Below are 14,727 nucleotides of genomic sequence, written 5' to 3'. Positions count from 1 at the left end.
AGGTGGCCTAGCCAAATGTCAGGGATCTTAGAATTTGTAGCCCGACAGCACCTAGGGACCCAGGGTTAAAGAATGGTGCTTGAGAGGGAGTGCTGTAGATTACTGTAGATAACAAATATTGATCCTGAGAACTCCTGCATGCGAAATAAGTGTGCTACCACTGAGCTGTGACCCGTCCCTTAATCTCCAGATGCTTGGCTGCATATACCCTGTTTCTCCGAAAATAAGCCGTAGCAGGATTTTATAGCATTCAAGGAATATAAGCCATACCCCAAAAATAAGACATAGTACAGTGGAACCTCAGTTTACGAACACCTCGGTTTATGTTCGGACCCATCTGGAACGGATTAATTCACTTTCCATTACTTTCAATGGGAAAGTTCGCTTCAGTTTATGAACACTTCAGTTCATGAACAGACTTCCGGAACCAATTACACCCATGCTTCGGGTTAATCCGTACGCTTCAGGTTGAGTACTCCACGGACCCGTCTGGAACGGATTAATCCACTTTCCATTACTTTCAATGGGAAAGTTCGCTTCAGTTTATGAACGCTTCAGTTTATGAACAGACTTCCAGAACCATTTGTGTTCATAAACTGAGGTTCCACTGTAATAGGCGCAGCCAGCTGCGGCAGGAGGAGGAGGAGGAGGAAAAAAAATAAGACATCCCCTGAAAATAAGCCATAGTGTTTTGTTTTGTTTTTTGAGGAAAAATAAATATAAGACGGTGTCTTATTTTCAGAGAACACGGTAGACACTGCAAACTTCTGTCCATAGGCTGCAGTGCTGAGAGCAAGATTCACACCACTCACCTCTTTCTCCCCGCAGATATTGCTGATGATGGAGCTGGAAGCAGGACTTGAAGATGGCCCCAGAACTCCAACCACCCCTTTGGGAAGGATCTGGCACACTGGGGAAAGTCAGCCAGCAGGCGAGAAAGAGAGAGAGAGAGAGAGAGAGAGAGAGAGAGAGAGAGAGAGAGTTACTGGTAACCTCAAGTAAACAAAGCAGGTCAGACTGCAGGCCATTGGCCCGAGGACATCTAGTGAGATTCATGGCTGAATAGCAATCTGAACCTGGCTCTCCCTGTTCCAACATCACTATGCCCCATGGATGCTTGTTTTGTTGAGCTATTTTGAGCACATTCAGGAAAGGTGTTTCTCTATGAGGGAGCATTCGCAGATGCAAACGCCTTCCCCATCTGCAGCCCTGTGATAAGTGAAAAGAAAGATAAACTGTGATGAAAAGGACAATGTGAGCAGACTGTAGCAAAATGGGCATCCAGATGCAGCTAACATAGTTTTCAACGATGGTGGAATGTTGTCCCTAATGAGGCTCACCCTTGTTACATATCTTTAGGCCCCAGGCTTTTTGCATGGATGGATGTTCTCTCTCTCTCTCTCTCTCTCTCTCTCTCTCTCTCACACACACACACACACACACACACATTGTCTGTTACACTTTTGTAATGGTGTTTTTAATGTATGTATTTGTTTTTTGCTTAAGATACGGTGAATCACAAATTTAGTGCTATTTCCCCCCTAACAAACATGTATTTATGTTCAGTTTTGACCAATGTACACAATTTTACAGGCAATTTCCCCCAACAAATGCAGTTTTGTAAACACTGCTTGGTTGGAGCACTGCATTGCAAAATTCAGATAAGTGCCATTTTTTGAAGGATAGCTGTGATTTGGTTCACATTTTGTTTTGGAAGGTGTGGATTTGATAGATTCAGCTTTTAAATGAAATTTCTCCTCCATCCCTCCTCCTCAACCTCTTTGCCTGCTGTAACAATTTAATTAAGTGAAACTACTGGGCATCATAGTACTTCTCTACCGATTGCTCATAATTGTCCACATCTCTTCAAGTGGGAACAAAGCCAAATTGAAAACAAAAGTAATGAAGTCAGAATAGTTTATACAGGGACCTGGCAGCCTCTGTGTTATTTCAAATCTTTCTAGGAAAAAAAAAACACAACCACACTTATTGCATTCTCAGCATGCATATTGAGAAATCCTTGAAGAAAAGACTACGGTTCTGCGCTGTCAAGAGACCTGGACATTATCATAATGGTTACTTTCAGCCTTTTTATTATATTTAAAAAACCATGAATGCATAATGTAGTGGCTTGAGGATGGTACAGAGAGCCAAGACTCCAGAGAGTTACTCTCAATTTTCCCTATTAAGACATCCGGCCTTCTCTGCCCTTTCTCATAATAGGGATGATGACATCTCTCTAACAGAGAAATCATAGGTGCTGCAGAGGTTTCAGACCAAACCCCTCCTTCGCAAGGACACAACTCCTGAGAGTATGAGGTGGTGCCTTCTTGAGAAGTCACCCAAGAGCTCCCACATCCTTTCCCTTCTCATTCCTTTCTCTCTGTGTATTATATCTCTAGAACAGAGCTTTTCAAATGGTGACATGGGAAACCCTACAAATTCCAGGGTTTCCTCAGGTATCTTTGCACCCTCTGCAAAAATATTTTGACACAATATCAGTGTTGTGTGCAGCACATGTTTAAAGATGGCGCCCCTTTGTTGACTGCTGCACTTTGAATTCAGGTGCCTCACAGGTATTTGTATCTTAACTTAATTGGTGTTGACCTTTAAAGCCCTAAACAGCCTTGGTCCTGAAGGAGCGTCTCCACCCCCATCATTCTGCCCGGACACTGAGATCCAGCGCCAAGGGCCTTCTGGCGGTTCCCTCACTGCGAGAAGCAAAGCTACAGGGAACCAGGCAGAGGGCCTTCTCGGTAGCAGCACCCGCCGTGTGGATGCTTCAATCAGATGTCAAGGAAATAAGCAGCTATCCTAATTTTATAAATAAGAAAATTCCTTCAGTAGCACCTTAAAGACCAACTAAGTTTATATTTTGGTATGAGCTTTCGTGTGCATGCACACTTCTTCAGATACACTAGAAACAGAAGTGTCAGACCCTATATATATACAGAGGGTGGTGGGTGGGAATGGGAGATGGGCTGATGGGAGTGGTAAACCTGTAGATGGGTGTTAATGGCTGCTGATGGCTGCAATTAGTCCTGGGCTGAGGTGCTAAAGAAAGCTTGATCATGCATAATGAGATAAGAATCCGATGTCTCTATTCATCCCAGGTGCTTCCATGGTTTTAAGCTTGGTAATGATTTCCAATTCAGCAACTTCCCTTTCCAGTCTGTTCCTGAAATTTCTCTGTAATAAAACAGCTGCTTTGAGATCTTGTATAGAATGTCCTGGGAGATTGAAGTGTTCTCCTACTGGTTTTTCAGTCTTCTGGTTCCTGATGTCAGATTTATGTCCATTTATCCTTTGGCGTAGGGTTTGGCCTGTTTGTCCAATATAGAGAGCTGAAGGGCACCGTTGGCATTTGATGGCATACACAATGTTAGAAGATGAGCAATTAAATAGTCCTGAGATGGTATGTTGGATGTTGTTGGGGCCAGTAATGATGTTGTCCGGGTGTATGTGGCAGCAAAGTTGGCATCTGGGTTTATTGCAGGCTCTGGTACCAGTGTCCATGTTAAGTCTGGTGGTTGTATTATTGTGGGTGAGGAGTTGTTTAAGATTGGGTGGCTGTCTGTAGGCAATGAAAGGTCTTCCTCCCAGAGCTTGAGAAAGGGAGCTGTCATTGTCCAGGAGAGGCTGTAGATCTCTGATGATGCGTTGTACTGTTTTAACTTGGGAGCTGTATGTGATGACTAGTGGTGTTCTGTTATTTTCTTTTTTGGGTCTGTCTTGCAGCAGGTTCTCCCTAGGTATCAGTCTGGCTCTGTTGATCTGTTGTTTAACTTCATCAGGTGGATATTTTAGTTCTAAAAAGGTTTGCTGTAGATCTCTTAGGTGAGATTCTCTGTCTGTAGAGTTGGAACAGATATGGTTGTAACGTAAGCTCATACCAAAATATAAACTTAGTTGGTCTTTAAGGTGCTACTGAAGGAATTTTCTTATTTTGCTTCGACTCAGACCAACACGGCTACCTACCTGTAACTAATTTTATAAGACATCTGAAGGCGTCCCTGTTTAGGGAAGCTTTTAATATTCAATGCTGTATTGTTTTAAAATTCAATTGGGAGCCACCCAGAGTGGCTGGGGAGACTCAGCCAGATGGGCGGGGTATAAATAATAATAATAATAATAATAATAATAATAATAATAATAATAATATATTATTATTATTATTATTATTATTATTATTATTATTATTAACAACTAAGCTTTAGATTCAATGCATACTCAAGGGCTTATAAAAACTCATAGGAAGACATGAGCTTTGCAAGCCCCTTTAGGCTTTCTAGGCACAGGTCTGAGCGTCTGTGTCCCCCCCCCTAACCCCGCCCTATTCAATGGAAAAGCCAGTAACTTGTGTTTTTGAATGAAGGTATTAATATTATAATGTCAACATACCCATGACTAAACAAATAACGTTTCAGTCTCCCTTCCCTGGGGGGTTGTCGGTATGAATCCATGTTATGGGTCGTTGGACCACGATAAAGATTATTATAATATTATAATGTATTTCTGTTTTTAAAGCCCATTACCCTCTATAGAGGGTAATGGGGATTGCAGAAGAGCTTAAAGAAATCTGGGAGGGGGTGGGCTGTACTTCAGGCTGAGTCATGGGGCGTGTAGCTGTATTTGATTGACAGTCTGACCTTAATTAAGCCCAGTTACTTTCATTTCTAGCCCACTCTCAAATAGCCTTTGAATCTCCCGCCCGCCTGCCACTTTCTATAGGCCTTAGCCTGACATTGCTTTGCCTTTCCAGGGGTCGCCTGTATTCAGGGGCCCAGTAGGAATTTTGCCACTTGGCTGATTGGCTGTTGCCATTTGGTTTTTGCCTACTACTTAGCAAATTGTCACAACTTGTTAGGTTGGCCTTTAGGCTTTGGTTAATAAATTGGTTATAGGAGGGGCCTGGCTTTAAATTGCCTACCCCCCTATTTTGTTCCTCATAGAAGTATTCCGTTAAAGGAATCCTGGGGCTCAGGGACTCTAGTCACATTACCGCCAGGCGAGGATAATGGGCCATTACAGAGCTGAGCCTTGGGGAACATTCCAGGGTCGAGGGGAGAGTGTCTGTTGAACAGTACCTCCACTCCCTTGGGGTGTTTACTTGACTTACCTACCCATAGGTAAGTTGGAGCTGGTCCTGTCCCAAATGGGTCAGATGGAATTGGTCCTGACCCAAGCAGGGCAGATGGAATGGTCCTGACCCAACGTGGGTCAGATGGAAATGGTCCTGTCCCTTAGAGAGGACAGATGGATTAACCAAAGCCTAAGCCAACACTCAGAATAAAATTGTATTTCAAATAAAGTTGTGGCCAAAACAATGCCAAAAACCCAAACCTAAAATAATGTGTGAGTTGTGAGTTATTTAGGAGGGATTTCTGGGAGCTTCGTCATGCAAACATGCTGGGACCTCTGTGGAACAAGTGACTAACAAGTCTAATAAAGCATCATCATTCCCAAGATTCCTCCAACCAACCCAGCCCCCCAATCTCCCAACCTCTTTTCCAACACCGTACCCAACTTAAGTGGCAACACATCAAATGCAATAAGAAAGGGAACAAGGGCAATATGACCTCTTGCCATTTCTGCTGCCCCATAACGGCACACTATATGGAAATTAAAAAGTGGGAAAGTCTTGGGGACTCTGGCCAGATGATTTATGAACCTCAGACTGGCTTAAAAAATGAAAATGAACCAAGCTATTTCTACGGTCAATCAGAAGTGAGTCGGCCCATCTCTAATCTTACTCAGCCTTAGAATATGGCTCTATACAAAACTCTGGGTAGGCCTCTTAATCCAGACCTGCAAGAGGTCTTTTCATAGTTCAGTGGGAGAGGGGAGTATGCAAGCTAGGTTCTCCTTAAGGGGGCTGTGCGCAGCTGGCATTACCATAGCTGCCAAGTTATCCCTTATTTTAAGGGATTTCCCCTTATGCTGAATAGGCTTCCTCGCGAGAAAAGGGAAAACTTGGCAGCTATGGGCATTACTGCGCCTGAATATAACACTGTGTTGAAACCGCATGTGTTTTGGTGATGCCATCTTTATTGATCAACGGTTAGGGTCTGTGTTTGTGCATGTACATCTGTGATGGCACCAAAGGTGGCTGACTGCCAACCTCTGCAATCCGGAACAGAGGCGCTGCCTCACGCTGAATCAGACAATTGGCAGGTGGTCTCCAGGGTTTCAGGCAGGGGGTCTCATTTCACTCATACCTGAAGATGCTGGGGATTAATGGAACAATAGGACAATAGAACAATACCCCATCTCTTCCCCACCCTCTTTCTTTCTCCCTTCTCTTCCCCCAACCGTAAGATGTCCGTGACATTAGTGTATCATACTGAACATTAACAAACCGTGAAAAAGACTCTATGAATCGAAAGTGGAGATGCTATATGTACTTTCCCTTGTTTATTTTTGTAACACAAGATAAACTTCAATAAAAAACTACATTTTTTTAAAAAAAGATGCTGAGGATTGAAACTGGGACCTTCTGCATGCAAAACAGATGTTCTACCACTCAACTACGCCTTTTTCTCCACTTCTTATTATTCTGAAGAACACCAATGAAGCACTTGGTTCAGAGTCTACCTGACTATTATTGAAGAAATGTCCATTGCACTTGGTACAGATCTATGATTCTGTGATTTCTGCCACCAGGAAACAGGAGAAGAGCACTTTGAATTTCTTTCTCCATGGGTCTAACCTGACATGCAGAACCTTATTTCAAACCCATTTACCTCCCTGGCATTTCTATTATGCCCCCTTCCAAACTTATTTGGAAAACTTCCACACTTGCCTTCTTTCTTCTTTACAAAGCAGCTGCCTGGCAATTGTCCCCTGCCTTAAATCACTCTTTATAGATAAGAATATAAGCACTTTGCAGGAAGTACCTTCTATTCAAGAAGCCTTCATTGGTCCCTCACAAAAGCTGAGGGCTTCAATTATGCTTCAGAGTATCAAGCACTAAGAAGAAACAATCTGTGTGTGTGTGTAGGTATGTGTGTGTGTGTGTGTGTGTGTGTGTGTAGGTATGTGTGTGTGAAGGAGTCAAAAGTCCTCAGTGGGTGGGGATGGTGTTGTGGGGTGTTTTTTTTGTCACACATGTAAAGAGGGAAAGTTAGCTGAATGCTTTGTCACCCTTTGTCTCGCAGGTAGCTGAGGAGAAAAGATGCCAGGAGAAGGGGCTAAGTTGTCATAACAACAGAGCTCTAACAACCTCCACAGGAAAAACGAAAAAGAAAAGTGATTTTTTTTGGGGGGGTGGGGGGTGGGTGTTGAGAGAACAAACTTAGTATTTCAAGGTGAAAACGTCCAGTGGAATTAAGAGCTGGAGTGAAGTGAAGATGGCAATGGATTGGTCCATGTAGAACAGATGTTAGGAACCATGGGCTAGACTGAGCCCACCAAACCTCTAGACTGGAACCACCAAACCTCTAGGAACCATGGGCTAGACTGAGCCCACCAAACCTCTCCATGAGGCCCATGAGGCCATTTTCCCCAAAACATGGCCACCTGCCCATGATTCGATGTGACAGGATTCACTGCCCCTGCAGTAAGCTGGACTGAACTCTTGGTTTGGGTGCATGAGAGGCTTCCCTGAATCCTGCAGAAAGCTGGATTGAACCAAGTCATTCTCTCTCACTTGACACAACTTACAAAGGTTGGAAGGACCACCCACCTGTCATTATGATGCCAGAATACTAATTTCCCTCAGAAGTCGTGTTTTTAAACCCCATTGGAGGTTTTTAAGCAGCGGTTGGGTGGTCATTTGTCATGGATGCTTTAGTTGAGATTCCTGCATTGTAGGGTGTTGGATGAGGCCGAGATGACCCTTGGGATCCCTTCCAGCTCCACAATTCTATTATTTTATGACTCCTCATCCTCATAGTCCTCCCAGCCTTGCATGATTGTCTCCTCAGATACAAGCTTTTTGGTCACTTGTGATCTCCTCTTCTGGGGTGTTTACTAAACCTCTTTGATATTAATATTTAAGCAACTGCCACCTTTTCTACAGACCCTACTGGGTGCCAAGATCAGCAGAAGGGGTGCTCTTGGTACTTCTACCACCCTCAGAGGTTTCAGGTGGTGATGGCCCAGGAGAGGGCCTTCTCTGCAGCAGCCCCTAAATCAAGAAAGTTCCTCCCCACAGAGGTGTATCTGGCATCTTCACTGTACAGCTTTCAGTGAATGCTACAGAGGCACTCTTTATCTGGTCTTTAACTCATAAGAGATATGTGTCTTCAGGGCTCACCCTATTCCTGTGAAGGTAGCCCGTTTTAACCGTTTTAAATTCTGAATTTTAAATTGTTGTAATTTGCCCTGGGATATGCTGGTGAAGGGCTGGCAACAACTTTGATGATGGTGATGATATGACAAAGAACACGCTAAAGGTTCTGGGTGCCTGGGCACACTGCTCAAGATCGATGGCTCATGAACCATGAAGCGGTTAACAATTCATTTCTCAAATCCCATCCTGCTAAGATCCGAATTCTCTAAAGCAGACAACCAGTGTTTCAAATTAAGCAAAGCAAAACAAAACACAGCTGTCACATGCAGTTAGAAGCTCGTTCAGCCTTCCGCTTGCTAAAGAGAACATTAAATGCCTGTCCACGCCAGTATTACAATATCCAGCTGAATTCCTAGATGGAATCAATAGCCCCGGAGAGATCAAACCTCAGAAAAGGATGCCGTAGAGTCAGAAAAGGTTCAGCAAAGGGCAACCCAAATGATCAAGGGGATGGAGTGATGCAGTCTGAGGACAGGTTTAGAGAAAAGGTGAGTAAGGAGTGACGTGATAGAAATCCATACAATTATGCATGGTGGGGAGAAAGTGGATAGAGAAAAGGATGTTGTTTTCTTCTTCTGGAAACTACAGGAAGGGAGAGTTGCTCTTGTGTTCAGCTCCTGCTTGCATGCTTCCCACAGGGATCTGGTTGGCCACTGTGAGAACAGGTTGCTGGACTAGATGGGCCATTGGCCTGATCCAGCTGGCTCCTCTTTTTATGCTTGCAATGGAGTTTCAATGTTTCTATGATCTCTTTTAGCATTGCAGCCCCTTGTCCCCCTGGAAAAGTTGACTCTGGTGCAGTGGGAGAGAATCAAAAGAGCAGATAGAAAGGGGAAATTCAGAGGTTTTCACTGTGGTCCCATAGACAAACATACTGTGGCAAGGGAACAGAGTGAAAGCAACTTAACTTCTTGGTATCCAGCTAGGTAGAATGATGCCTGCACACTTTATATCTGCGCAAGAAAAAGTTAGAGATTTGATGCTGTGCTATCTTTTAAAAAGAAAGAAAAAAAGAAAGAAAGAAAGCTGAAAATTAAGAGAGAAGGTCTAGATAGGCATCGGGAAGAAATTTGATTTTACTCATCCTTTACAGAGAAATCCATACTTTCTGAAACAATACACGAACCAAAACAGAACCCTCCTTTGAGAGCCTCACTTCGCCAATTTTGCAAAATAGTTTTCAAGCCAAGTAATATACTCAAACATAACATACACTAGGGTAACCAGTGCATAAAAATGCATTAATTAGTTAAAAATAGCATGCAAAGATTCAATGCATTGGGGAAAATTGCTTTGAAAAAATGTGTATATTATGCAAAATTGCATGCAGAAATGTGCCTATTGGGAGAATGATGCTCCCATTCTTGCATGGGGGTGAAATCTGCCACATCCCAACAGCCCTGAAAGAAAACTCAGAATTGTCCCCCTCCCCTGCAGAGATGAGCTGGAATACGGTCAGGTGGGCCAAGGGGCCAATCACGACAGGAATGAAGCTAGACTTTATAAGCAGGTTCCTCCCCAAACTCATCACTTGTATCTTCAAAGTGACCTCTTAACCTGTTTTTGCTGTACAACCTTTACTAGTTGCTTGTTTGGGGGCTGAGTAGGAATTTTTGGGTGAGCTCCTGTTTGGCCTTGGGACTCTTCTTCTTTTGCCTAATCTGTACTGTTGGGAGTGGAGTGGGTTTTGATCTGGGCAGGAAAGGACAAGTTAAGAGCTGGCAGGATGAATACCTCAAGAGTTTTTGGGTACCAGGCACTCTTTGGTCAGGCTGCTTTGCATCAGGGGTCTGTAGGGGTAGCAGTTAGCCTTGGCACGTGCACCGGGGTGATAGCCAAACTGGTGGGTGAACCTGCATTTGCCAGGTTCACATAACCAAGGTTTTTGTAGCAAGGAAGAAGAATTCCTTTCAACCCTTTGCTGTGGGGGCCACAGGTGAGGCCTGTAAATATGCCCAGGAGTGGGAAGGAAGGGACCTTGCCTTAGGAAACTTCTCCGCCCACAGTAATCATATTTAATTGGTTTGAAGATCCTCTAGATTTCTCTACCACAGATCATGTTTCCCAAGTCTTCTTAATGAATTTTCATGGCAACTCAAAATGGTGTGGAAATGAACTTAAACCTGGAAAAATGAGAAACAGAGAGAAATGGAAATGGCATTGCCCATGACTAGGTCTGGGCTATCCCTGGGAGGTCTGCTCTGCTGCAGACCTGCCCCCAATATGCTTAAACACACTATTCTCCAAACCACTGCATTTTCACAGATAGCATACAGAGCCCAGAAGGATGTGATGAGCTCCTCTAGCTGTATCTTTATGGTCCAGGAGGACTAAATATGTTGGTATGAGATTATTCCTGTGGAATTCTACCCGGTCCCCATTTCCCCTGTTTTTTAAACAGGTTTTGCAGTAAGATGAGGAGGAGCCCCTCCTCATTCCGCACCATGCTCAATTAGAGATGACAGCTTCTCTTGCTGACTCATATCATCTTCCCCTGCCCTCTGCTGCTCTTCACACGCAGACTAAATGCCTTTTGAGGCCAGTCCAGAGATCACAATTCATCGCACCATGGTAACATCTTTGAGCAGAAACTTGCTCTAACCTCCCTTCCTGCTCTAATACGTCCCGCTAAACCTAGACAGAAGACCAGCTTAAACCCTCTGAAATATTGTCTTCCCTGTTTTAAATTAAAGCCCAAAATCCTCCCATTCATTTGTCCAGGTGCAAAGCCTCCATGTAGGTCCTTATAATGAATGGAGAGAAATTTACAGAAGTGTCACAATGCAAAAGACTGCAGGAGATGGACGAGTGAAGGGGAGGGGAGCAGGGGGAGCTCCTTTCTAGACCTTCTGAGTAAGCCGGCTTACAATTACATAGGCCACATTGCCTTCTATAAAGAGATTTAGGAAGTCAAAGAAACAAGGAAGGCAGGTTTTACCTGTAATTGCAACGAGTGCCCCTCTCAATAACCTTTTCCTTTTCATTTTTCCCACTACTGGATCATTCCAATACACAGCAATTTGCGGTGCTTTTTCTTACAAGAATCAGTCAACATTGTTGCCTTTTGTTTGGTACAGAGACACCATGTCAAGCCACACTTGAACCCGATTAAGAAGTCACTGCATTTGTTCTGGTTTAGAAAGAGATTCAAACCCTGAAAAACCCCTCTTTAAATATAAAAATTATCTCTCCCCACCCCCCTCAAAACCAGCTTTTTGAGCAGGAAAATAAAAGATGAAGAACCAGTTCGGTATTGTATATTTATAGCCTAGTCAATTATAACTCAAAATTGGAAATTTGCAAGGTTCCAATCAGCTTTTAGATTTAATTTTGCGTTATATATATATAACATTGGCCAATTAGCTGGTCAAATAATATTTCAGCATTGCAAGCAATAATTTATTAGAACTTTAATAAATGAAGAGAAAGATTTATTCCAATTACAAATAACTCGGGAGCCTTCTAGAAGATTCCAAATCCCTGTCTCTTGGAGAAGCTTTATAGAGCAGTCATACCCTTCAACATTTCTCTGATGAAAATAGGGTTATTTAATAATAATAATAATAATAATAATAATAATAATAATAATAATAATACCCCACCCATCTAACTGGGTTGCCCCAGCCACTCTGGGCAGCTTCCAACATATCTAAAAACATAAAAAATATTAAACATGAAAAAACCCTTCCCTATACAGGGTTGCATGGTTACTTATCTCCTTGGCTCGGGGGTTACGTAACTCCATACCTTCCAACTTTTCTCTAAAGAAAAATAGGGACTTTCTAAGGGAAAGCAGGACATTCTGTGATCAAATCAGAAACCAGGACAGCTTCTGTAAATCTGGGACTGTCCCTGGAAAATAGAGACACTTGGAGGGTTTGGAACAGTGTGTGAAACTACAGAAAAGTCTTTCTGCCCCCCCCTCCCTCCCCTGGAGTCAATGGTAGTTCTGAACAGCAGGGCAATTGTGACCCGTTTGTGTTGACTTCATGTTTCTTCCTCTTCCTGTTCAGAGATGTCTAAAGCTATACATGCTATTTAAAAGATGAGAAGTCACGTCATCTGGCTTAATTGGCGAAGGAGGGCAGAGTGCTGCAGACAATGGTGCCTGGTCCTCCATGAGCAGCGTGTGGGTGCATCTGTGTCAATTGCAAGGCTAGAGTGCAATGGGCCTTCCCTTTTACTACTGATATCAGGAGACACCAAGATGCAACAGAAAAATGCCGCTTGATTGATCTTGACATCAGAGAACAGCTGGAAATTTCTGACCGTATTGTAGGGTTGGGAAAGTTTCAGCCAAGGGCAGCCCAAATAATCAAGGGGACGGAGTGACTTTCCTGTGAGGAAAGGTCACAGAATCTGCAACTTTTTAGTTTAGAGAAACAGATGCAGCATCATAGATGTGTATAAGAAAAAATAAGCACGGCAGGGAGAGAGTAAAGAGAGAAAAGTTTTTCTACCTCTCTAATAAGACCAGAACTCATGGACTTTCAATGAAGCTGAATGTTGGGAGATTCAGGACTGATACAAGAATGTACTTTTTCATGCAGCGCATAGTTAAACTATGGAACTCTCTCCCAACAGAGGCAGTAATGGCTACCAATTTGGATGGGTTTAAAAGAGGGTTGGGCAAATTCTCGTGGGAGAAGGCTATCAATGGCTACTAGCCATGATGGTTATGCGCTGCCTCCATGGTCAGAGACAGTAATGCTCTTGAATGCAAGTTGCTGGAAACTGCAGGAAGGGAGTGTGCCCTTGTGTCTAGGTCAGGCATCCCCAAACTTCGGCCCTCCAGATGTTTTGGACTACAATTCCCATCATCCCCGACCACTGGTCCTGTTAGCTAGGGATCATGGGAGTTGTAGGCCAAAACATCTGGAGGGCTGCAGTCTGGGGATTCCTGGTCTAGGTAATGCTTGCCGGTTTCCCACAGGCATCTGCCTGACCACTGTGAGGACAAATGGGCCATTGGCTTGATCCAGCAAATTCTTCTTACGTTGTTAAGCCCACAATCGAATAACAGGCAGTAAATCAAAACAGGCCAAACCCTACACCAAAGGATAAATGGACATAAATCTGACATCAGGAATCACAAGACAGAGAGGCCAGTAGGAGAACACTTCAATCTCCCAGGACATTCTACAGGATCTCAAAGCAGCTGTCTTATTACAAAAGAATTTCAGAAATAGACTTGAAAGAGAAGTTGCTGAATTACGACTTACTGAAAATTATCGAGAGACCTGGTCTGCATAGAAATATTGGATTCTTGTCTCAATACACATCTGCATACTATCCCTTGCTTTTTCCTGTAGGACTAATTGCAGTTGTTAACTGTCGTCAACAGGTTTACCATACCCATTGAGTCAATCACCCATCTCCTGTTTCAGTGTCTCTGAAGAAGTGTGCATGCACATGAAAGCTCATACCTAGAACAAACTTAGTTGGACTCTAAGGTGCTACTGGACCTTTATATTTATTTTTTATTTTATTAATATGTAGTAATTAGCTGATTTGGAGCTCAACCCTCTACTCTAGCTTCTCATAGAGCAGTTCAGAGGAGTTTGAGATACTATCATAATGGTGAGATAAATTCGCACAGTAGGGAAATCTGTGAGATGGAATGGGGCAAAGGGGGTGGGGAGAGAGGATTTTACTGGTTAAGAATTACATCACAATCATTTTATTGTAGAGCAGATGATGTAATGTTTCTTTTCTTCCTTGTCTCCCCCCCCCCCTTTCTTTTTCGCTGATGGATCCCTTTCTATATTCATGTATTGTCTTTGAAGATTTAATAAAGGCAAAAAGAGGAGAGGAGGAAAGAAATGGAATAAGCAAAAAAGACAGGAAGAGATGGGGAAAAGGATGAATGTGTATCTCATAGGACCCTCTTTAAAATGCTAATAGTATAGAATACATAATATCATCATTCTAGATGCATGTAATTGTGGAGAGATGAGATTTAGCCAGCTAACAGCGGTACTTAGGAGTAATTCAAAATGCCCGAAACCTGACAATGGTATTAAAGAGATGTTTGAAAGCCTCGCAGCCATAGGTTAAAGTATCTAAATGGCTTCTATTAATATTGTATGCCATAACAAGCAATTGCACAGAGCCAAAGGTGAAAAGGCAGGCAAAACCTGAGCACTAGCAAATCCTTAAATTTATGGAGCCTGTTTCTTAGATGACCTAAAAGCTGGAAGGGGGGGGGAGGCAAGTAGAGGGCGGTCTGGGAATCTTGCTTATATCCAATCCCTCATCTTTGGAGTTCTCTTCTGCTTGGTGAGTGGAAATATTAACACTGCCTCTCCAAAGTCTGGGATGTCACTAAAGGATGTCACTAAAGTACGAAAGGAGCTTTCAGGCATCAGGGACAGACAGGGCAGTCTACCGTAAAAAAAGCTTCTGTTTCCAAACCACTGAATGCCAACTTTGCA

General features: G+C 43.2%; 1 protein-coding gene across 1 annotated transcript in view; it reads right to left on the bottom strand.

Moving 5' to 3' along the window:
• Window positions 1–14,727, bottom strand: part of GRIK4 (glutamate ionotropic receptor kainate type subunit 4) — a 449,450-nt gene that overhangs the window by 151,750 nt on the left and 282,973 nt on the right. Inside the window, exon 4 of the mRNA XM_035139827.3 lies at window positions 813–910. Within this exon, the coding sequence (XP_034995718.1) occupies window positions 813–910 (98 nt within the window). The remainder of the gene's footprint in view (window positions 1–812; window positions 911–14,727) is intronic.

The sequence above is a fragment of the Zootoca vivipara genome, chromosome 14 (assembly GCF_965207765.1).
Source record: "Zootoca vivipara chromosome 14, rZooViv2.hap1.1, whole genome shotgun sequence".
NCBI classification, from domain to species: Eukaryota; Metazoa; Chordata; class Lepidosauria; order Squamata; family Lacertidae; genus Zootoca; species Zootoca vivipara.
This window is presented reverse-complemented; position numbering and strand designations above follow the sequence as displayed.